Here is a 25,763-nt window from a genome sequence, read left to right on the forward strand (position 1 = left end):
GCAAAGCCAGCGAGGCACAGCAGTGAGCCAACAGAAACAACTGCACTGGATACAGAGCACAGATAATAAGTCCAACCAAAAACAACAAGAAATGCTGGGACCACACTGTTTAACTGTGCTCACGTGCAGTGATTTACATATTTGTTTCAAAATATCTTATTTCAAATAATTTTTGGAATCTCAATTAGGAGTCAGGAAAGTTAATCAAATCTAAAAATAAAATAAAATAAAAATAAAATAGTGAACACTTCACAAGCAACGTGTTTATTGGTGTTTTATAAAACTGCTAGTTTTTAATCTGAATTCTGATTGGATGAGCCACGTTCAACTCTATTGTAAAATGACCGGACAACACACATTTTTTTTTTTATTATTGTGCAAAGTTGCTCCATTGCTTTGCAACCACAAAAAATCCAAACTTTGGCTAATGCACTACATTACTTGGCAGAAACTTTGTTTATTCTGATTATTATTAATAATAAATTTAACTGTTTAGTGAACACATGTGTCTTTTATGCCACTGCTGTTGCCATCATATTCTAAAAGCAAAAATGTGTGTGTGCATTACAATGATTTTACTAAGCTTTCCTTTGTACAAAGGAATACCTGTGGTAAAATCACTGCAATGCACAGCTTCTTTAGGCTAATTGATTTATTGCTTGACTTCAACCACTTCAAAATAAATGAATGGTTACTAGCACAATGTCCCAGTTGACACCAACAGACCCTGATCTCTCTTTTTATTATGTTAAACAAATATTTTTTTATTAGTGTAACAGAGCAGGAACCTTCCTTGACAAAAATAAGGAAAGGGGAAGAGAAAGAGGGTGATGGCAAAATAAAGAGGAAAAAAAAAAGTTACTTCAGTAAACTTCTTTCGTTCACAAACGTTGACTGTGCGACACCCCTTTTAACTTCCTCACTAAAAACTTGACATCCTTGCACTCGTTCCAGATCCACCGACTTCCTCTCCACCTTCTCTCGCTCTACTTCTGTATGCACACAATTTCTACAAATTCACTCTAACAATCTGCTAGATAGGACAATGATATACATACACTAGCTGCAATTGAGCTCTTTGATGGTTGTAAACCAATGAAACAGATGCAAATTTGCAGGAATGTAAACTACATGCTCCTCTATTGGTAATGGTTCTTGAGTTATATAATCTGATAACATTTTAAAATTTTACCAGAGAATAAAATTTTTTTTAGCACCATAGTGTCTAAGAAGGCTTTGCCCTGTGCTTATTAAACATTAATTACTCATGTCGCAATAGGCGGTTTCAAAGTGCCTGAGATATAGGTGTTTTTTCTTCAGCGCTGAAATTGTTTGGACAGCCCAGTATTAGTATTCTGATCCACAGACGTGTTTGCAACATTAATAACACAATATCCACGGCTGCTTTTCATGTTGAACCTCCCAGTGGAATGGATAGCATAAAAGCAACCCTTGTGTGTCCTGGCTACTACCAGATGGGACTGCTTTTATCTTCTTGGTTTTTTTTTTTTTTTTTTTTTACATGAAAGCGCCATCGGCAGATCTTTGCTTAGCATCTGATTCTCTCTTCAGCCAAAATATGGAAGTTTCATAAAGCATTTCATAAGGGAGCTCTTACATAAATAGGATTCATGGCTTTTTAATCTGTGCTAAGAAATTGATCTAAAAGTTTCCCAAAGCAATCGTCCGAGCTAACGCAATGCAATAAAAATATGCCTTAGAGAGTATTTACTTTTATTGCTGTTACATGAAAAACAAATCATATATCATCTGGCATTTACTGTACATACTTGCAATGATACTGTTTAATTTGAACTGACTCACAAATACACTTGTGTATATACATAATATAAAATATATATCCAATGTAAATATGCAAATATAAATATAAAAGTTTCCTAAAGCAATCAACCAAGCTAATGCAATTCAAAAAAGTACCTTACAGAGTATTTACTTTAATAGCTATTACACCTAAACAAATCAAATGTCATGTAGAATATACATACTTACTCTTTATATTGTACTGACCCACAAATATACAGTTGTGGCCAAAAATATTGCCACACTTGGTAAATATGAGCAAAGAAGTCTGTGAAAAAAAAAATGTCTTTATTGTTTATACTTTTGATCTTTCATTCAAAATATTCACAAAAGCTAACCTTTATTTAAACTAATAGAAACGGGGGGGAAATCTCATAATTCAATATTTGTTTTCTCCAAAACATGTTTGCCACAATTATTGGCACTCCTAGAAATTCTTATGAGTAAAATATATCTGAAGTATATTCCCATTCATATTTTAATTTTTTTTTTTAGTACACCTGGGTGACAAGGAACATGAAATTGTTCAGCCATGACTTCCTGTTTCACATGGGTACAAATATGAGGCAACACGCAGGCCATATTCACTTATTCATCCATCACAATGCGTAAGACCAAATAATAAAGTTAGGATGTGCAGCAAAAGGTTGTTGAGCTTCACAAAATGGGAAGTGGCTATAATAAAATAGCCAAAGCATTAAAAATACCCATTTCCACCATCAGGGCAATAATTAAGAAGTGCCAATCAACTGGAGATGTTACGAATTGGTCTGAAAGAGGACATGTGTCTATATTGTCTCCACGTACAGTGAGGAGGATGGTTCTAGTGGCCAAAAATTCTCCAAGAATCACAGCTAGAGAATTGCAGAAATTAGTCGGGTCTTGGGGTCAGAAAGTCTCCAAAACTACAATCAGACATCTCCTATATAACCACAAGATGTTTGGGAGGGTTTCAAGAAAAAAGCCTCTGCTCTCATCCAACAACAAACTCAAGCATCTTCAGTTTGCCAGACACTACTGGAACTTCAAATGGGACTGGGTTCTATGGTCAACCCCATAGAAACTGAACCCCATAGAAACTGAACCCCATAGAAACTGAACCCCATAGAAAACCTGTGGGGTGAACTGAAGAGGAGAGTTCACCAGTGTGGACCTCTCAGTTTGAAGGACCTGGAGAGATACTGTATGGAGGAATGGTCTCAGATCACTTGCCATAAGTTCTCCAACCTCATTAGACATTATAGGAGAAGTCTCAGAGCTGTTATCTTGGCAAAGGAGGTTGCACAAAGTACTGAATACAAGGGTGTCAATAATTGTCACATATATTTAACAAAAATATTAGTTTTTTGATAAAACTTGTTTTGCGTTTGGAATTGTTTGATATCTATTTGAGGATAGATTTTTGTGAATATTTTTAATGAAAGCCCAAAAGGATAAACAATAAGGATATATTTTTCACAGCCTTCTTTTCTCATATTTACCAAGGGTGCCAATATTTTTGGCCACAACTGTACATGCGTATATACTAATGTATATGCATTTGTATATACATACACTGATCAGCCACAACATTAAAACCACCTGCCTAATATTGTGTAGGTCCCCCTTGTGCTGCCAAAACAGCACCCACCCGCATCTCAGAATAGCATTCTGAGATGATATACTTCTCACCACAATTGTAAAGAGCGGTTATCTGAGTTACTGTAGACTTTGTCAGTTCGAACCAGTCTGGCCATTCTCCGGTGACCTCTCTCATCAACAAGGCATTTCCGTCCACAGAACTGCCGCTCACTGGATATATTTGTTTTTGGCACCATTCAGAGTAAATTGTATAGACTGTTGTGTGTGAAAATCCCAGGAGATCAGCAGTTACAGGAATACTCTAACCAGCCCATCTGGCACCAACAATCATGCCACAGTATAAATCACTGATCAAATTTTTTCGCCATTCTGATGGTTGATGTGAACATTAACTGAAGCTCCTGACCTGTATCTGCATGATTTTATGCACTGCTACCACGCAATTGGCTGATTAGATAATCGCATGGATGATTGTTGGTGCCAGATGGGCTGGTTTGAGTATTTCTGTAACTGCTGATCACCTGGGATTTTCACACACAACTGCATTCTGAGATGCGGGTTGGCACTGTTTTGGCGGCATGAGGGGCACCTACACAATTTTAGGCAGGTAGTTTTAATGTTGTGGCTGATCGATGTATGTACTAATATGATTTTTGTTGTGTTTGGAAAACGTTTAGATCAATATCCATCATCCAGCATATACTGTACATACTTGCAACAAAACTCTTTATTCTGTAATGACCCCTAAATATATAAAGGAATAACCGGATTTCCTTGGTGACTTAAGCAATTTGGCTTTTCAGACCATTTTTGTGAGGGCTAGGGGGGCGAAGAGGATGTCATTAGACATAAACGCGTTATAAAATAAAAAACCCACCACTGCCATACTCATTCATATGAAGGATGGATGAAAACCTCAAAACATGCTGTACATATCTATACATGGAGGAATGTGTGAAGATGAAGGCCTCAAATAAGACAACACCTGAGGGGGAGAGTGAGGCAGGCGGAAACAAATGCATTTGAATGGGATAAAGCAGAATGCAGGCATTTATCACAGGAGAGCACACACTCTGTCTTCATGGCCTCAGCCGAGATAAAGGCCAGGTAAGGCTTCAGTAGGTGGCGGCACTGAAGGATTTCAACAGTACTGTCTGTGTGTGCGTATTGGGTTTGAATGTGTGTGTTTCACGGTAGAGGGTCCTTCTTAGCATGCGGCAGTGTGCATGAAGCCTCCGCTGTAGAGGTGTGCCCGCTTGCTTCACTCAAACTCAATTGGACTGGCACAGAGGGTGCCAACACATTACACTATTTATTTTAACTGCGGCAGCAGATGACCCTCTTAATCTTAATCTAATAATCACAGTCACGGAGGAGATGCATTTACTGTCCTCACATCTAAAAGATAGTTTTCTTTAACGCCACTTCGTAAATAACATCTAATTTATAGACTAATGTGTGTTATATGGACCAATTGCTTTACACTTCCACTTTGTAATATTGAAGAAAAAGGCCATTTAGGAAAACGCTTCAGCATTATTGAATTATCAGAGGGAATTTTTTTGTAAATTACATAGTGTTCCACATTTCTTCTGAACAAAGTATTTCAATGACATTTCCAGTTGTTGGTAATTGCTGTATAAGGACTTTAACAAAAATAATTTTTATAGAGACTGTACTTACAGAGTTGAGCATAGCTAGAAAAAAATATTATTCACTATTGAATACGGTCTGGTATCGATACAGATTTCCAGATTTGATCTGATTCCGATTCACAAGGTCTAAATTCAATTCTAGTTTTGATTTGATTTTGACACATTTGGGTGTATTTCAGCTATAACGTCCATTTTGCTTAAATTTGAAAGAAATTCTCTCTTAGCTAATGCTGTTAATTATGGAGGCATCCTTCTAACTTGGTTAATAAATATTCATTTAAAAAAAATGAACAGGCCCAAACTATGCAGTTCAATTGCTATTTATTTAACAGATAAAATAAATCAACACAAGCAAAACTGAAGTAAACTTTAGAGCAAAAGTAAAAGATTGATATCAGAATTTTAAGAATCGATATCGGGATTGTTCAAATGAAGATCGTGATTAATTGAAAAAAAATCTATATCTCTTCCAAGCTTTACTCTAGAAATGTCTGTGAAGTTTTAAGATTTTATTAATATCAATGACTTTTCCAGGCCTGAAAATCAAAATTTTTAAATTCCCTGATATTTTGAGGTTTTCCATGACCGTGGAAACCCCGACTTCACTAATTTTTGCAACAAGACAGGAGCTGTATATTTTAATGAATTCAGATCATGAATGGGTACACTGTCTGACTGCATGGCTCTTCATAAGAAACATAAGGCTTGGAACTGGAGCAAAAAGTCAGAATATGATCTGAATGCAAAGTGGACAGTGATATGATAAATCCACAAAGGATGTCTGTCTGCTTAGCGGCCATCAGGCCTGGCAGAGCGGGTCCGGCTTCACAGATGAAAGAGGAAAAAAACAAAACAAATCCATACTGGCCACAGGCTCCTCTCCAATCTATTTTCTGCTCAGCTGGTTTTAAATGAAGTTATTATGACTCATTAAAATGCCCGCAAGCTTGTGGAAGTCGGCCAATTACAATTTAAATTTAGCCTCCCTTTACAACCCCCCCCCACCCCCCCCATTCCTCTCCAGCACCCCCCGATCCACTCTACCAGCACCAACATGCCACACCACTGCATTTTAACCGCTGGCTTACAGCTGCAAATCAAAGCCTTGATCTTTAAACACAAACAAAACCCAATAAACAAACAAATCATAATTTTTTTCCAGGGAGTCTGCCAGTTCTGGAAATCTGGTGCTGGAATTGCAGCTCTTTCACCAAACTGGTTTAAATCAGTGTGCCCTAAAACGGCTGCAAAACTTGGCTTGACTAAGGTTAGGTTTATAGTTTAGGGAAAGGGGCCGTTTTGCAGGATGGAATTCCTCTTCAAAGAGCGATGTTGATTAATTATTAGCCATTGTTGTAAATGAGCAACGAAATGTAACATCTTGTGAGGACAAAATGCAACAGCTTGATTAGGTCAAGCTGTTTCCCCTCGTATGTAAGCAAACAAAGCTAAGTCATTGGTGTGGTGAAAGAGATTGCACCATAAAGGTTTACCGTAATATAAATGGATATAAAACAGAAAAATGGCTCAAAACAGCTTTCCCAACTGGAATGCATCCAATGTTTGTTACTGTTGTAAAACATAAAAAAGTTGCTTCTGTCTGAATGTTTGAGAACCCTGTGCGCAATTTGGACAATTTCTACAGCTCTTTTTCAGTCTTTTCAGGATTATTTCACCCAAAAATGAAAATGCTGTCATCATAAACTCATCCACATATCATTCTAAACCTATATGACTTTCTTCTGCATTACACAAAAGATGATGTTAGGCAGAAAATTAGCCACAGTCACCATTCACTTTCATTGTATGGAAAAAAAATTAAATGAAAGTGGTGACTGAGACTTACATTCTGTCTAACATCTTCTTTTGTATTCCACTAAAGACAGAGAGTAGTATAAGCTGGGAACAATATTGTTTTTGTGAAGTATCCCTTTAAATCAACATCCTTAAAAAAAACAAACAAAAAAAAAAAAAACTTTAACAGTATCACCCTTAAGTGCACTGTGCCAGACATTCCCGCCAAATTCGCAACATTCAGCATTCATATGAATAGTGGCATCATTTCAATTCACAGCTGTCCATCCATTATGACAGTATTGCGAGCAGCACACAGGAACTAAATGCATTTCCTCCTGTAGTTGTGCCTGTGTGTGCACTGCTGTATTTTTTAGACTGCTTGTTGTGTGTGCACATGTTGTGTGTGTGTTTTGCTCTCATTTCCAGCAGAACAAATTAATCTGTGCCCTTCCAGCTATGCTCCCCTTTCTGACAGAGGCTGCTCAGAGGAGAGAAATGATGAAGCAAATCCAAAATTCAATCACCTGTGTGCTTTTTTTTATTTTTATTTTTTGAAGGCACACGGTGTACTGTACAGCCCATAAAACTCCCAAACAGCCTCCAGACGCTGCTGCAATCATCCTCCATCAAAACACGTCGTCTCGCATACAAAAATAAGACCCGGCATTGAGCTGAATACCAAATCAGCCCATTAGAGCAGAGGGGCACTTGCTACTTAGCAACCAAAGGGATTTAAAGCTGCAATACCCAACAACAAAGGACTAAGATCAGGATCTTTTACAGGGTATTATGGCTGCTCTGAGCTTATTCCATGTTTTAATCGAAAAATGTTAACAAGATGATGGTTGAAATGAAAAGAGGGAGAGGAATGAAACATGCACCCTTAAATGGAACAGTCATACAGTGAAAAAAATGTAATTATGTTGCCATTTTTTCAGCTTTTTTTTTTTTTCCAGAGAAAGGCGCAGGGAGTATTGTGAATTATTCCAAATGAGGCCTGACAGAGCTAGTGTGTATTTCAGTAACAACAAAAACGCAGTCAAAATATTTTAGAATGCTACAGAATGTAATAAAACACCACAAAATGGCAATTGTAATACTGTGATATCAAAGCCACACAACAGCACGATTGCGAAAGTGATATTGCTTTTATTCAACAGATCTATAAACTAGAAATTAATATTGAGTAACTTAGATTTTAGACACAAACTGTTCAGTTATTTTGTCTATTTCTGCTCCACTAATGAAATTAGTTCCAAATTATGCAAAAGCAAGATAAACCGCTGTGTCGCCGAGCAACACACATACTGACTGCATGTCAGGAACGCCGCAAACACAGACAAGTGTAGTGATTTCCTGTTCCTGACTTAAACATTAAACACAGACATTATTATATATTTTTTCTAGCACATCCGAGGCAGAGAATGGCAATTTGTCATACAGAGCATCATGGAAATAAACTCTTGATAGCGTTATGATGGTATGTAAACTTGTCAAACAATTACAGAGCCATTACCGCCGTGCGTAATCATTCTCCTGGACCTTATAATAGAGGAGATTTATATGGCACATAATTCAAACGCTGCTTTAAATGGGGATTTAATGTACATCAACAGGTCAGGGAAAGTATTATGGGTTTAAACCACCAGAGAGAATTTAGGGCACGCAGCCAAACAGAAGCTCTGGCCATTTATCCATGCAGCCCGTCATCCCCCGACTAATGCAAAGGAGTGAGGGAGGAAACGGTGGAGGAGGGTGGGAGAGATGGGGCTTTATCAGCTGCTGTGAAGAATTTACATGAGCGCACAGAGCACCATAGCATTTTCCCTCTATCCCCCCCCCCCCCCCCCAACTACTTTTTATTTAGAGCCCTTTCTTCCATGCCGCCCCTTTTTCTCCTCCCGTCCTATTTGCCGGCTCTCTATTTTGGAATATGTGGCTTGGAAAGCAGTCAAGTTTCATTAATTTCTGGTTTGGGTACAGTATGTTCCCGGACACACATCTGCGAGCAATCATAAACGCTCTGGAATGTTGGCAGAACATTCAGACCTGACGGCAGCTGATGATGTCATCACTGTGAGGGAAGAGCTGGCGAGAGGCCAGACTGTGGGAGCCCAATGCTCACTGCCTCTGACAAAGACACACACACAGACAGACACAGAGAGAGAGCGAGAGAGAGCGAGGGGGGGGGGGTGCTCTTTACGTATTCTCTTTTACACTTCCCTCATGCCTCACATTTTTTAAATGCTCTCTGCCTCAGCTGTCTATATCAGTGGTTCTCAAATGTAGTTTCAGAACCCAGATTTTGCATCAGATATCAAGTGGTGACTCAACACAGTAACATAATTGTTTATCCTACGACAGTAAACAAAATGTCCTTGAAGAATGATTCAAAAATTACTTTGGATGCAACTTCAATTTGCACAGTGTGTCAACGTTTTATTACTTTCATTTTACTTTTAATTTAAATAATTTTATTATTCACATTTAGCATTGTTTTCCTGCTGCTGTCCAAGTCCCTATCAGAACTAGCCTGCAAACCATTTTGGGTCAGGACCCACCAGTTGAAAACAAGTTGGCTATGTAAAGCAAAACGTATACTTCTGCGTTAAACCTACGCCGTAGGTGGTTTACATTTATAGTTGTGCGTTGGTGTGTCGGCTTCGTTCTGCGAGTACACAGCCAAAATGCCAGCGTATTGAGAGGAAATGCCTTTATTTCTGAAACAATTAAACATTTTATAAATAAAGCAATATCAATTTTTTTTTATTCAAAATTATTTATTAAATTATTGTAGCATTAAAAATGGGTTAGGGTTTTGTATGTAAAACATGGTGAGATTTAGGAAAAGATTTTTGTCTGGCATTCAGAGAGAAAATAAATCAGGTATACACTGAATGCTTGCTCTTGAGTTGCTTAAATAATAATAAATAAATATTTAAGTACAATTTTGATGCTACATGGTGCAAATAAAATAAATGTATTAAATACACATTTCAACACAAAATGGGTGTAGTTTTAAAGATAAGTATCTGGACTTTACAATGCATTTATGCAGTGCAACCAACTCTTAACAGGTGCTTTTTCATTTGCGGATAAATTAGAAGTGTTCCATTTTCATAACTTATAAAATATAATTGACTGTACACCATACTGTCAAACAAATGGTCCAAACATCGTACAGATCGGAAAGTTCTACAACAAATACACTGTATTGTGCCACTCACATACCAAATATATATATATATATAGATATATATATATATATATAGATATTGGAAAAGCCCTGTGGAAAAAGCAGTTTATGAGTTGTAAACAGATGTGTCTTTTTGTTGTTTTCGCTTGTAACTTCATGAAACACAAACAGAATATATAAACAGCAGATGCTCCCCATTAAAATAATGCTCACGAGTCAAATACAATGTGATATGATGCATATATCTTAAAATAAGAAAATGTGACGCTATCTCAGATATGTTTTTGTCATCCTGGGGGACGGTCTCTGGTTACAAAGTGGACCAATTACAACTGCTGTAGTATGCGTTGATGGGATGCAGTGTTACATTTTGGGAGAGGTGCACATCAGGCTATGGCGTAGGCTATGTCTTAACTGCAGTAGCTACACGTAGCCTACGCCGTAGGTTCGACAAAGAAGTATAAATAGGCCTTAATACACACACACTCGAGTCAGACTCAGGTGTACTGCAAGTTCAGATTATGTTAGGGTGAGAAATAAATTGTATAAAAACTTTTTTCACCTTGAAGAACAAGGAAACAGATCTGAGAATTGCTCCAAAGAAATGTTTCCTGCCTAAACACAGTGTCACAACATGTGGTTGAGGACATGAACCAGGAAACCGATGTGCAAAGGGCTGACAAAAGCTCCTACACAACACAGATAATAGCTCGGTAACAATGGAGTTAAAGAACAGCCTGCAGGCCAAGTTACACAGACATAACTGAAGCCGCTAATTCGCTGTCATCAGAAGAAGAAAAGCCAATGTGCTTGGAAGACAACTTGAAAGCAACAGCTGATAAGATCACAATAGCCGAGAAAATGATTCCCATACTTCTAAACAACTATGTTATGGAGAAGTTACGGAACTTTTACCAAAACAACCACTGACATAGTTGCATAAATGTGTTTTACGGTTAGTAATGGTAAAGCACATGCTGAGGTGGTTGTCTGGACAAGTGTTGGGAAAGCTACTTTGAAAGTGTAGCTTGCCAGGCTAAAAGCAAATCATTTAAAGCATTTAAACTACACTCAAGCAATGCCTACAAGTTATCAAAAAAAAAAAAAAAAATAACAAATAAATAAAATAGGAAATTCCATTTAGAAGTATTTATGATAGCAACACATAACTAGCAAATTATACAATTTATTTTTACAATCAGATCAGTATTTATCCGGCACAAACTCAACAAGGATCTGGGTGACAGCATTAACTTGAACAGAACAATTTACACCAATACATTCAATAAAATCAAAACAAATTAATCTTTTTTTGAACCGATTCATTTGAACAAACCAATTCACTAAAATGAATCAGACATTTCAAAAGCTACATACAGTATGAGAGAGGGAGGACATGTCACACTACACTGCTACTCAAACAGCTACTAAAACAGCTTGCTACTGAAAAAGCTACAATGTTTTTAAAACAGCTGAGCTACTGTCAGGCTACTAAAAATTTAGTGTAGTTAGCAGCTTTGGTACTGTTACTCCCCAATGCTGGCCTGGACACAGTGCTTGATAGTGTGGAAGGGGTCCTGCTGTGTTAGCCCTGTCTCAATCTACAGAGCTAATGAAGTCAAGTGAGGTCCACTAGCTGGGCCCTCTGGAGAATAGCACGCAGACTTAATCAGCCTGGACCAGGCACTTCAGCTTGCTAATGAGTGTTCACACTGTTCCCAAGTGTTCAAACATCATTGCATCATTCAAACAGGTAGGAAGAAAAAATTTGGTTCATTTCATGTCAGCTGTTGGTTACGTCACCAAGTTGTTGACCTTTGTTTGTCTGGAGAATTGCGCATGGCCTCAGATGGCCCGCCCACCTGACCATCTGATGCATATTGAATGCAAAACTGGAAAAAACTTTTTGAATTTGCAAGCTAATCTGACTGGCAGACTTAACACAACTTCCAGGAGTAATGGTACGCAGAGTTGTTTATTAGTCCACAAAGTTGTGTTTACAAGGTAGACACAATGAGGGTTGATACAATGAGTGCTTTTGAGGATTAAATATACTGGATTTGCCATCAATGCCATCAAATCTTAAAAAAATATACAATTTAGTTTGAGATGCTAAATTAAGTGTGAGACTACATGCAGAGATGATGAAACAGCTACAGACAGTTACATTATAGCTACAGAATAAACATTTAAAAGTTAAAAATCCAGATAATAAATGCTGAACAGCCTATGTTAATCTGTAATCCCACTGTAATCTTTGCCTCGCCTTTCAAAAATGGATTAAAATATGTCCCTTGGCTAGCCTACCCAGACCACGTTCTGCACTCTTTGAAGTCACAAGGGAAGCTCACATAACACTAATAGCCAAGCCATGCTCCAAAATGCTGAGTCACATTTTTCTTTCTTTTTTTTTTTCTGCTTCAGTGCTGTGCTCCCTCGCTACACTGCAGCTTCCAGACCATGTTGACCTTAACCTGAGGGAAAACACACGCACGCGCTACTCCATTATCAGCTTCTCTCCACAGTCCACTTCCACCCAAACCTGCTCACAGCACCACACAACAACAAACTCCACCTCTATGCCTTGCAAACCCCTGAAAAACTGCAGCCACAACCACGGCTGTCAGACAATAATTACAACAAAAAAAAAGGAGGGAAAAAACTGCTGTGAGATTAACTGTACATACTGTACCGTGAGCTGTGGCAGGCGGCCCAGACTGGCACCCTGCCAAGACCACAATAAAACAAACAGAGATGGCGTGCACCAGCCGAGAGGAGTAAGCAAGGAAGTGGGTGGATGAGTGAAATGGTACACCATAATACACACAGAATACCTAATACCATTCCTTACCACCTTCTCCTGAAGACAAGGGAGCGGAGGAGGTGGTGGAGGGCAAAGCCACTTGCTTGGTGTCACTGTTGTGAGAGCTGATAAAAATCAAACCGCTTGGATCAGGAAGGATAAAAACAGAAAGTTTGCACTGAAAGAATAAAGCAAAAGAAAACAAATCAAAGAGCCACACCGTGTCTCTGCCACTGTCTCTGTCTATAAAAGCGTTTCCACCGAAAAGCTTGAGCGTTACACAAGAGTGAAGCTCTCTAGAGTCACAGCTACAAAAAAAACAAAAAAAAAAACAGGTTAGCATTGTATGTCAAGCGCTGAGCATATGAACATTAAAATTGTTTTGTTCTGGGTTTTTTGTGTTCTGTTTTGATGCCCTAAAAATAAGCTGCTTCACAATGCATGCTTATTCTGGCTGTTAAAGGAGGCTGTCTGGGGCTGGTTCTTTGGTAAAGATCTTAAGGAATTATGTCTGTTCCCATGCTCTTTTAAAAGAAAAACTGCTATCATTATTAGTACTGCCATTTCTTTGTTTTGGCTTAACCTTACAAGAGTGACGTAAATGAAGAGGGAAAACAGGAACTGATGGTGGCCAAGTTCTAAATGGACATGGCCAAAGCTTGGCCACCTCATGTGCAGATCTTGTCATTAAATGTGTCACTCTAAAAGGGAGTGTTCACACATCTGGCAGAATTTTGGCTTATATGTAAATGTTCCAAATTAACCAAACCTTAGTAGTAGTGGTAGTAGTAGTAGTAGAAGTAGAACAAAAAGTAGAAGTAGTAGAAGAAGAAGAGGAAGAAAAAAGTAATGAAGAGGAAGTGGTAGAAGATGAAGAGGGAGGAGGAGGAAGTGGAAGAATAAGAAGAGGAGGTAGATGAAGAAAATGTGAAAGAGGAAAGAGGGAGAAGAGAGGGGTGAAAAGGAAGAAGAGAAAAGAAAGGAGAAGAAGCAGAGGAGGAGGATGAGGAAGAAAAAGAAAGAGAAAGAAGATGAGGAAGGAGGAAAAAGAAGAGAAAAGAGGACGAGGATGAGGAAGAGGAGGAAAAGAAAGGTGAAAGAGAGGAAGATTAGGAAGAGATGGAGAAGAAGCAGAGGAAGACAAAGTAGCAGAAGAAGAGGATAAGGAAGAAGAGGAAGAATAAGAAGAAATGGGAGGAAGAAGAGGACAAGTATGAGGAAGAAGGCGAAAGAACAGGAAAAGTAGAAGAGAAGAGTGAAAGAAGAGGAGAAGAAGCAGAGGAAGAGGATGTAGCAGGAGGAGGAGGAGGAAAAAGAGGAGGAGGATAAGGAAGAAGAAAAAGAAGAGGAAGAAAAAGAAAAGGGAGGAGGAAGAGGAAGAAAAAGAAAAGGGAAGAGGAAGAAAATAAAGGAGTAGTAGAAGAGGAGGAAAAGGACAAGAAAGGAGAGGAGGAAGGAGGAGAAAGAGAAAGAAGATGAGGAAGAGGAAGAAAAAGAAGAGGAGAGAAAAAAGAAGAGAAAGAGGAGGATGCGGAAGAGGAAGGAGAGGAAAAGGAGGACAAAGAAGAAGACAAGGAAGAAGAAGAACAGGAAGAAGCAGAAGAGGAAAAAGATGAAGATCCTCGAGGGCTCAAGTGTTGGAGTTGATGTTGATACTATAGAAATTCTACCGCAGAGTGATGACATTTCAGATCATTACCTCATCTCGTTTGTTGCGATCAGCTAATGTCACTCAATCTACACCACGCTATCGTTCAGGTAGAACAATTTTTTCGACCACTAAAGATAGCTTCACTATTAATCTTTCAGAATAGTCTCACATACTCAGTAAGCCAAAAAGTCTAGAAGAAAATATACAGTCTTCTCTAGCACTCTAGATAGTGTTGCCCATCTTCGATTAAAGAAAATTAAAGAAAAAAGCCTCACACCATGGTACAATGATCGCACTCGTGCTCTCAAGAGAGCAGCTTGGAAAATGGAGCGCAAGTGGAAGAATACAAAATTAGAGGTATTTCGCCGTGCATGGAAGGATAGTGTCTGTAGCTACAGACAGGCACTAAAAGCTGCCAGGTCAGCATATTTTTAGCAAACTCAGAAAATAACCACAACAATCCTAGGTGTTTATTCAGTTCTGTGGCTAAACTGGTTAGGAATAAAGCTTTGACTGAACCAGATATTCCGTTGCAGCACAATAGTAATGAATTCATGAATTTCTTTACTGATAAAATTGAAATAATCAGAAATAAAATTAGAACTATGCAATCAACTGACACAGCACCTCAGAAAACAGTGTCTCATAATTTTGTTCACGAGCAACTTCAATCGTTCGCTGTCAATGGTCATGAAGAGCTAACAAAACGTATTAAAAAAAAAAATCAAAAGCAACATGTTAGATCCAATACCAACTAAACTCTTAAAAGAGGTATTCCCAGTAATCTCAGAACCTCTTCTTAATATTATTAACTCCTCACTCTGTTCGGGATGCAGGCACACTCACTTAGTTTAAGTCTAGACTAAAGACTCATCTATTTAGCCAGGCATACACCTAATTTATCCTTCATCTCACAATTAGGCTGCTTTTGTTAGGTCTGCCAGAACCAGAAACATCCATCATGATCTATAACTCTGCATAAAACTGAATGGCATCTACGCTATTATCATTCTATTTGTTTCCATGTTGAGGTTACCAGAGCCTGCCAGATCCAGCTCCGTTCCTGCTTTGTGTCGGACTCCACTGCTACGTGTCGCTAAGAGATGATGACAAACTACAGCCAGTGCTAGCCAGACATCACTTCAGTCTTTTGACTTCAGAGGATGAACTGATGCCAACTACAACTGTAAGACATCGGATACTTCATATGCCACTGCCTGAACCTTGGACTTATGATGGACCCCACCAAACCTCACCGAAATGACCTGCAGGTTGAACTGCGATGCACCTCATTAATCTCTGCCTGCATCACCTTTGTCTATTGATGGACTACACTCTTGAAATGGAATACATAGACTATCATTTAATTGCCAACAAAAGCCTTCATCAGCCAACTAACAAAGGACAGTGCATCTATGTAAACTTCTGCAGTTAATCCAGGATGGACTTCAAAGACATTAGTCATTAATCTTAAAAGTTCATAAATCTTTTCTTTTTATTTTTAAAACACTGGACCTTAATGCTTACTTAATTTACAAATGTAACACCATGACTTGTACTATATATAATTAAGTAATATTGGCATTATATTCATGATGTTAGCCAGAGGGGAACTGGCCCCACAGTGAGCCTGGTTTCTCCCAAGGTTATTTTTCTCCATTAACCAACATCTTATGGAGTTGTGTTCCTTGCAATAGTCGCTTTCAGCTTGCTCACAGGGGTTCTAAATACAATTATTATTTTTATTATTATATTATTATTATTTAACTATACGATGATTACTGAAAGACATTACAGACATTACAGTTTAACTTTTTGTTTTTGTTAATGCATGATTTCCTGTAAAGCCGTTTGAAACAATGTGTGTTGTGAAAAGCGTTATACAAATAAAAATGACTTGACACTTTAGTAGAGCTGCACCTCACAAAGGCAACTGGCGAGCAGACTACAGAGAACTTGGGCTGTAATTCTGAGAGGGTGAAGTGTGATGGCCTGCAGACACTAACAATGAATCAAAAGGTATTTATTCCTTCTGTTCGGAGAGGCTCTGAGCAAGGCAGTGACTATAGAAATATCTTTATAAAGTGTTTCATCGTTCATAGTCTCATGCAACCCGATTTTTGAGCTGAGGATTATCCGAAGTCATATTATCCGAACTGCACAAGCCACTCTCCCATACAGATTTCTGGATTACTATAAAGACATGGAATATACTTTTGTATGAGTACAGGAGTCTGCTGTGGGTCACTGCGGAATACCAAACAGAGTTATTCATCAGAGTTCAGACCTGGCCCCTTTGTTTCATCACAGAATGGCTCTCATAAATGTCACTATGCGGCACATACTCCATGGGCCGCCATTATGAGCATTCAAGCACTACAATATCTCCACAGAGTCTGTTATTGAACACACATCTTGGGATTTGAAAAACCTCTAAAATAAACATTAGATGTTTCCTTAGAGCAGCGTCTGCCATGCTGAGTCATGCATGAATTGAATTGGGTGGCCCAGCGTGAGATGTCACTCATCTCTCCACTCGACATGGTTTAAAACATCCCTGCAAAAAGTCAATCTCATCTCACTATATGAAGATATTGACATCAAAATAACCCACCTTGTGAGGCAGAAAGTCCCTGGTTCCCAAGTCTGGTGGTGTTTTGTAACTAATCTAATCTTAATCCCTAATTACTGTAGAATCAATTACCTTAGAACTCTTAAATATCATAAACCAGAGTGTGCTCAACAGGGGGTGAAAAATCTAGAAACTTTGACCATTGTGTGTGTCTGCAGTGCAGTAACAACTTTGACTTCTGTGGTGTGTGATTTGGCAGTCAGACAGGGAGGTAAAGGCTTTGGGAGGTCCCAAAGCTTTTTCAGACTTCCTAAAAACCACAAAAGTGCGCTTAATAATAATTTAAAAAAGGACTACCCTCTCCAGAAAAAAAAGTGCACATACAACCTTTGATTTGAAATGTTTGAAACCCATTATTTAAATTTGAAGTTTTCATCTAGTTTTGCTTCAGAACCTAGATTTCACATTGGACATCAGTGGCGACACAGCACAGAACTAAAATTGTTTATCATTAAAAAATTAAGAAAAAATGTCCTTACATCAAACACTGAAATGTATTCATATTAAGGGCATGTCATGCAACCTGTCTATGTTGGCAGCTTCTATGAATTGACAGGTGAATTTGCACCAAAATACTGTAGACTGTATTTGAATGCACAGTCTTGGATGTTAGCAACAAAATAAATAGAAAGTGGTTTCTTCTTTTTAAAAGTTGATAAGACTATATGTTTTTCATCTTAACTACACATATAGTTAGTTGCATTTTATTATTTGCATTAAGCGCAGTTTTTTCCTGCTGTCTGCAACCCAAACAGAAAAGACCTGCAAAATGTTTTTGTGTCGCGACCCACCAGTTAAGAACAACTGACTGAAATGAATCAATAGTCTACGAGCATATTTAATTACTTGGCTGTTAGGCTAGTAAATAATAACTAGAAACACAGAACTACTTACACACTTTCAACGTTTAACAGAGGGCCGATTCATAAATGAACACATTAGCCATAATACCTTATGCTAATGCCCTAAATGAGGCGAGATTTGATCAGCCAGATCAAACACTGCTTTGGCCTGCACTATTTACCTTTGTATTATCCACAGAAAACAATTACCTAATGGGATCTTAACTTCTATTTTCAGTCAGGTGGAGCTATACATAGCTGTGCAGACATGTAGACAGGCCAGTGAAGATGCTAGTGTGTGTTACCTGAATGAGACAACAAGTGCATCCTCAGGCGCAGACTGTCTAGGAAGCGTTTGCCACAAAGCTCGCACCCGTAGGTCTTCATTCCACTGTGTAGCTTCCTGCAGGGAGAAATAGGAAAAAATAACATTAGCCAATAACATTTATGTCACTCACACAGAAACTGGGCGTTCAAAGCAGCTGGCTGTACTATGTGATTTGATTAGCATGCTAAAATGGACAAAATGGCATAATAATTATCGCTCCACCTACACTGGCTAGGAAGACAGAGGGTGTTTAAAGGAATAGTTCATCCAAAAATAAAAATTCTCTCATTATTTACTCACCATGACATAGTTTCAACCACATATGCTCCAATTTTGTTTTACGTTTTTGATGAATCTTTGAGCAGCTTTTGGCATAAAACGACAGTTTTATTTATTTTTTTTTACTGAATCTTTCCTCCTCAAATTTTGGTTTCTCAAACAAAGCTACAATATGGCTTCAAAACACTTGGGTATAGTGCACAAGTTTTTTTTTTTTTTTTTTTCCTCAAGCTTTACAGACCCTGGTCACTATGAACTGTCATTATGAGTAAGAGCTGTGTAATAATTCATAATGAAAAAAAATCCACTTTGAAAAAAATAACAGCATCTGGGTTCAGAACAACACTATGGTGAGTAAATAATGATTTCTTGTTTTGAGTAAACTGGAGATCTTTTCTGAGTAAAAAAGTCAAGTGAAGTTTGTTACACTGCTGAGAGTGAGAAATAAACTTTTGTTTGGAACCACTTGATGTAAAACAATTTAGCTGATGATTCCCAAATTATAAGATCATGAGTAAATTTAACCCTGTCACTAGCCTAAGTTGTGAAATGCCTTAAAAGCAAAAATGATCAATGGCACATGAGGTTTCAAAGTCCAGTTGTTCATTCATTCGGGTCCCGGAGTGGGGGCGAAGGAGTCCTTTATCTACACAGGAACATATAGATGGCCATAAGCCCCCAGATAAAGTGAATGTAACCTCTACAGCAAAGCAGGCTGAATTTGTCTGCAGGCTCCATTTCAAACAAGAGGTCAACTTTTCATGAGGCAGAAAGTGAACCATTTGTTTTCTAAATTATAAATTCTCTGAGCTTTGATAGACACATAGGAAAGATCCTGTCCATCCAATCAACCAATCCTTTTTGTTTCCGTGTCTCTTGGATCAAGGTTGAAACCTGCACTGCAATAAATAAACAAAATAAATAAATGAACTTAATCAGTATTTTTGTTTTGGTTTCCAAGAAAAATAAATCTCTCTTAAAATATGTCAATGTACTTGAGAAGCAAAACTGCATAATATATTAAGACTTGTTTTCAGACAATATACCCTAAATTACTTGACATTTTTGTTAACCATTTTGCAAAATTTAGTGAAATTCATGCTCAAAACAAGAATAAAATGCTTCAAGAATGTTAATCTTGTTCTAAGGAGGTTTTTTTTACTAGAAAACAAGAAAACTAATAAAGAAAAAGATGTTTTGCAGTGCGGTACATGGTCTGATTTGACCCCTTAACCCATGTGTGGATTTAAATAAACCAGGGAACATTCATGTGTGTGTCTTTCTCAGGATCAGAAACAAAAGAACCAGAGCATCTGCATCTTTTCCACCACACTAATCCTCAGACCCAATGCATCTGATCACTGATAAGCCAGTAGAAACAATCAAAAGTCAACATTGGCAAACTAACAAACCCAGGCTGGTTGGTCGGTCCAAGCCACCAGTTAAGAATATGAAACTCAGTCACGGCAGGTAAATGGTTTTATTGGTTGTGGTGGAGCGATGGGCCACTCAAAGAAAGAACACCATTAGAACAATGTAAGAATACAGCAAGAACACTGGCAACTTGCCACGAGTGGTGAAGTGAATTAGTTTTTATTAGCATGCTTGCAGCATTTGGTAATTGTTTCCAGAGTGCTAATTAGCTCATTGTTTGCACTTTAGTGCCAAATGTATATGTCTTTAATGAGAAACAAACACATGTAATTCTTTACTTTCTATTCATACTACATAGACAATCCAGCATTGAGAAAAAATGCTTTAAATTGTATCATTTCCACGGTAGTAAAATCCATAAGCCATTTGGTTTTATGCTACATACAAAAGTTGATTATCCAAGCTGAACCGTTTAAAAAGGCACACTAACAAAAAAATATTTTTGTTATCAAACAAACCCTCTTGTTTTTATTTGAAGTTGTGAGAATCTGCATTGCATGCAAGGCTGTAATGACTTATGTTTTTATTCCCTTTCTTTGTATTAACAATAGTTGGCAGAACATGTGAATAGTGACGAGAATTATGAAGCAAGGAAGTGTGGTTTAACCTTACAGAGAAAAAAAACACCCATGGAAAACCATTTGAGGACTGGGAAGAGAAAAAGCAAGACCCCAAGGGGGGGGGGGGTGGTGTTGAGAAAACTTCCAATGCATCCAAAATCCTGATGGCTGTCTTCTAGATGGGGATTGTGGAGACCCAACAAACAAAGGGAAGAATGAAGCAGCAAAGCCTTTTGGCAAGCTGCAAGTAATTAAAAAGGCCTGTAAACGCCTTCCAGGATAAAGGGCACTTCAAACGACAGGCGGGTGAGTGAGTGAGCATGGCACAAGGTGGAGCTGGGAAAAGCCAGGGGTCTGTGCACCTTTGGGATCAGGGCCAATGCAGAGATATTGTAGGGGGAACACTTAAAGGCCTTTGTGTGCCTTCAATCTAGCCATTGTCCATCTCCTGAGTTCCGAGGAGAGCGCGCTTCTTCTGATTAGAGACTGACAGAGAGCACATACTCTCAGAGTGACCCTTCGAGCCCTGAGGGAAGCTTTAAGAGCTGACAGAAGCCAGTGACTTGCTACCTGGGGCAGAAAGGGCTGACTTTCACTACCCTTAGTAAGGGTAGACGGCATATTTCAAGGTTAAGTGTGTAATTTTTACAATGTACATTCGGTAGCAACATGTTGACTTCTTGTGCAATCACGCTGCCCAGTTTTATGTCTTTATAAAAAAAAAACTTTAAGTCTATCCCTCACAGCCTCGCTTTCATTTATGATGGTACATTACGGTACATTACAGGTTACAATGCGAGCGAAGTCTCAAAAGTTCATTCGGTGCTGAGCAGAAAGACATTTATGTGCAATACCATGGTTTGCTTCAAAGCAGTGGGAGGTAATTAGTTTTATCTGTGCTTCATTTTTACAGATGGTTGGAAGTGAGGGTGACCCTGGATATGATGTGCTTGAACCTGCTTCCAGTGTGGACCATGGCAGCAGACCTGTCGTAAAGGCAAAGTCGTTGGGGCACCTGCCCCTGCATTTACTATAACTTCTATTTTCTGGACAACAAGAAGTTAAAGCCTCTGTAGATTTTATGGGACATATATACCCCAGCTCTCCTCCTCTTCAACACACACACCTCCTGAGTGTGAACTATGGCAGTTCTTTTTCCCTCAGGCCACTACAACCAGCTGTGCTTTGGCTTTGCCACAGAAACTGTAGATGTGTGTGTGAAAGCAAAAAAAAAAAAAAAAGAATGGGGAGGGGTGGCACTCTGTGTGCCTGAAATAAACTGACTGTAGTCATTAAGGAAGCAGGCATAAAACTCTCAAGCCATTTACTCAGTTAATAAGCGACTTTGTCTAACAGTCAGTTTTGACAACGGCAATAAATTTTAAATTTATGTCAACAAAACATATGCTGAACACCTCATTTCAATGCCGGAGTGGCGTGCTGGCTCGTAAATCAGCCCCGTGTTTGAAACCAGAGTAGATTACGGGCCTGTTTTATTGAGCTGTTAGAGCCCGGCCCATATAAATCTGAACTTTCTCACTCTAGAGTGGACCCCGGGTCGTACATCATAGCCAGGAGTTCCCCTGTCAGTGTGGCCCGCTTGCCACCCCCCAGCAGGACGGAAACCTGAAAAACAATATTCCTCTCTAGGGTCTAAAGAGCAGCGCAAACAGCGGCAGAGTCAGAAACATGCCATTTACCTGCGAGAGATAAGATGGAGGACATTTAACACATGCATTCAAATCCCCTCAATAAACTGCACAAATCTGCATATAAACTAGTCGATAGGTCATCTGATTGACTAGTTGGTCTTAAGAAAGCCCTATATAATTAGGCTGATTTAAAGTAATGTCAATCAGTTTAAAAACAGTTGGATGGACCACAACATAATGAAACCGAATGCAGGGGTCTCGAGACATTTTTAACATTTCAACTATTTATATCCTGACAATCAGCCTTTAAAATGCATTTGCATTAGGGCTGGGCAATATGTAAAAAAATATTTTAGCGATAATCGCCTAAAAATTATCGCGATATACGATTACATCGTCAACCCACCTGCCGAGGGTAGGTGAATTTTTTTTGCTTTATTGATTTTGCTTTAAAAATGTAATTAATTGATTAAAACACGAAAAACATAAGACATTTCTAAATTAAAATTGCACTTTAAACTAAACGAAAAAAGCAATAAAATAAAGATAAAAAAATCTTACTTAATCACCTCCCCAAAGTTTACTGTCTCCAACGGCTCCATTTGCCATCACGCAAGCATCCGTCAACAACAACAGGTGGAAAATTACTAATAGCCTACAGATTAAAAACTAAAGACAATTATACATTTAAAGACAATAATAATCAAAATAAATAAGCCTAATAAATTCCCTTGTGTCCCCAAAATAAAGCTGCCAAATGTATGTTCTTATCGAATTTGTGTTTGTATTGCGTTTTGGTAATACATTTAATGCTGCTTAAAGAAAAGAAAATAAAACTCAATTTTAGGTTCAAGGTGAATGTTTCTTGTATTACTTTATGATTTAATCACTTTCATTTTTGTTTCTTTAATACAAAGATATATATTACTGAACCTGCAGAGTTGCAATCATAATGCATGCTTACCGCGTGGAAATAAAGCTAACTCACAGCACCTCTCGAGATAATCGGAGACAATTTGCAGCGTTCTCATAGATGACATTATTCTTGCAAACAGTTTTCAGATGAATGAAACAGAGAAAAAAAAAAAAAGAGTGAAAACTCTTTTTAACATTTCAACTATTTTTATCTTGACACTTAGTGTTTAAAATGCATTTGCATAAGATGCAATGGACAAAGGCATCTGTCTGTATGTGTATATAAACCAACATTTAATATATCCATAACTTTTTATTGCACAATACTAACATAGTCCTCACATAGCGCTAATAGCAGGTGATTTGAAATAGGACTCGAGGCTCAAGAGCAGCGTGCTTAACAACCGTGGAAGGGGGCATGCGACACTAGCAGCAGGAGAGGCCATGTATGTTAGGCCACGGCCCCCGCCAAACAAATGATAATGCAGAGCGAATCATGGGAGAGTTGAGGGCTGTTCCTGGGAAAAGAGAAGCTGGCCCGTGCAGCCAACCATGCCACTCATTCATCTGCTTTTAGAAGGGTCCTACTCGATTCCCTATAAGGTATGCCAGCCCATGTGCACACTTAGATTAAGGTATTTGTCAAAGGGAGTCAACAATGAGTAAAATGGAGAAAGAGAAAAAGTCAATCCTCTGCTGCACTTGAGTTTAATACAGATTTCAGGGAGGTGTTGACACGACGCTGCCACAGCATTACCATAATGATGATGATTGTTAATCGACTTCCCAAAAGATCCGCTTTAGCAAAGAACAGTTGACTGAAAAAGTGTAAAAGCTATAAAGTGTTTTAATACAACAATGTTACTATAACTGAAATATAAATGAATGAATAGGACTATGTGGAACATAAAGTGGGGTTAAAGTCCACTTAAGGAAATGCTTCTATTTTGCATTTTCCTAATTTTATATTGTACTATTGTTATTGTCATTACAAATAGAATAACAATTCGAGTAGAAGTTCAATTGAAAAATAAACATGAATTTCAGAATTTCTTAGCATTTGGTATGTCCCTCTTTTGCTTTTGTGACCTCATGTAATTTGCTGGCATGGCATGGGTTTGTGCAAAACCTGATGATCTATGTTATACCAGCATAATTTCAGCATCTTCAATAAAAGCAAGGAAATTACCTTTTTTTTTTTCCAGAAAGAATTTAGTCAACTTTCTTAAAATATAATAAGAATCTTAAATATTTCTTATTCATTTTACATCATGATTTTCCTGTTTAATGATTTTTCAAAAACCTACAATTTTGCTTATTTCCAGGTTTTTATAAGATTTTGAATCCCAGGTTTTAAATGTGGACTCTTACTTTTGTACCCCACTGTTTATAATAGAATATTATAAAAATGGAGCACCAAATAAGATTACAAAAATGTTGATATAAATGTGAAAACAAATCTGTTTTCGTCTCGCTTCTGAGGAATGACACATCCCTAAAGTGACTGTTTGCAGTATCTCGGCTCTATTTTAGCAATCTTCACCAGGATGACCAGCATGTCCTTTCCCCAGTCTTTTCCAGCCCATTAAGAATGAATGGGGTAAACACAGTGGCGAATCAGATGGTAAAAAAACAAAAACACAAAATGACAGCGTCAACAACAAAAACCAACCAAATTTCAGCTGTTGGAGATAAGCCCACCCTTAACCCCAGCAACTGTGTCCATGAAAAGCCATTACTGCATTTATGAGCCATGTACCACTTCTCTCTCTGTCTCTCTCTTTCTCTCACACACAATGTGGTTACGCTCTATAAGATACAACTGTGCTTGAATATATTATTTTGACTGACAGAAAATTACATAGTACTGCCAGTCTTTCAAACTGTTTACCAACCCTGTCTTTATGTCTATCCTTTGTTTCAAGATCTTTTTTCATTCCCTTTTTTCATGATTGGAATATATCAAATGGCTGGGTAATTCTCAGTGGTGCGAGCTGTTTATCAGGAGTCCTCCTGTACATATCAATGAATCGGCCCTCTCTCCCTGCGGCGAGACATTCATATGAATTCCAGCCACACTCACACATACTGCAAACTCGTGCTAAGCATAGATGAGTAGTGCTGAAAGAGAGACACAGACAGAGGGAGTCGAGGATGGCTGCCTATATTACAACCCAGAAAGGGCTTTTTCCACAATACACACAAACAGATTAACAGACATAGATTTCACCTACAACTTGACAGATAAGGATACACATCATTTTACATCAAATGAGAACAAAATGTCAGGCAATCAAAACCTTTCAAAACCTTTGTTTTCCAACAGCAGCCAAGATATTGTCTCTGTTCCAAAACCTATTGGGCATAGGCAACATTTTAAGGCATCATTGCGAAAGCTGTTGTAAAAGGTAGGCAGTACAATTATGCTGCCTACCGAGATACCTTCTTTTGGCCAAATACTAAAGGCAGCATCGCATGCATCCTTCACATAGATGGTAATGCGCTGTGATAAGCTCAGTGAAACAAATCCATCCCGAGATGGCAGATGAAGAGAGAACTGTTGATTATCAATATATTTAGGATTAATTAAACACCAAAAAGTAAAGTTAAATTGAAT

The 25,763-nt window shown here is 38.2% G+C and overlaps 1 protein-coding gene across 2 annotated transcripts in view; it reads right to left on the reverse strand.

The window, feature by feature from the left end:
- Window positions 1-25,763, reverse strand: part of zbtb16a (zinc finger and BTB domain containing 16a) — a 153,913-nt gene that overhangs the window by 64,676 nt on the left and 63,474 nt on the right. For both annotated transcript variants that reach the window (XM_051677820.1, XM_051677819.1), the window contains exon 3: window positions 18,284-18,381. In XM_051677820.1, the coding sequence (XP_051533780.1) occupies window positions 18,284-18,381 (98 nt within the window). The remainder of the gene's footprint in view (window positions 1-18,283; window positions 18,382-25,763) is intronic.

This window comes from Myxocyprinus asiaticus, chromosome 38, assembly GCF_019703515.2.
Source record: "Myxocyprinus asiaticus isolate MX2 ecotype Aquarium Trade chromosome 38, UBuf_Myxa_2, whole genome shotgun sequence".
In the NCBI taxonomy this organism is placed as follows: domain Eukaryota; kingdom Metazoa; phylum Chordata; class Actinopteri; order Cypriniformes; family Catostomidae; genus Myxocyprinus; species Myxocyprinus asiaticus.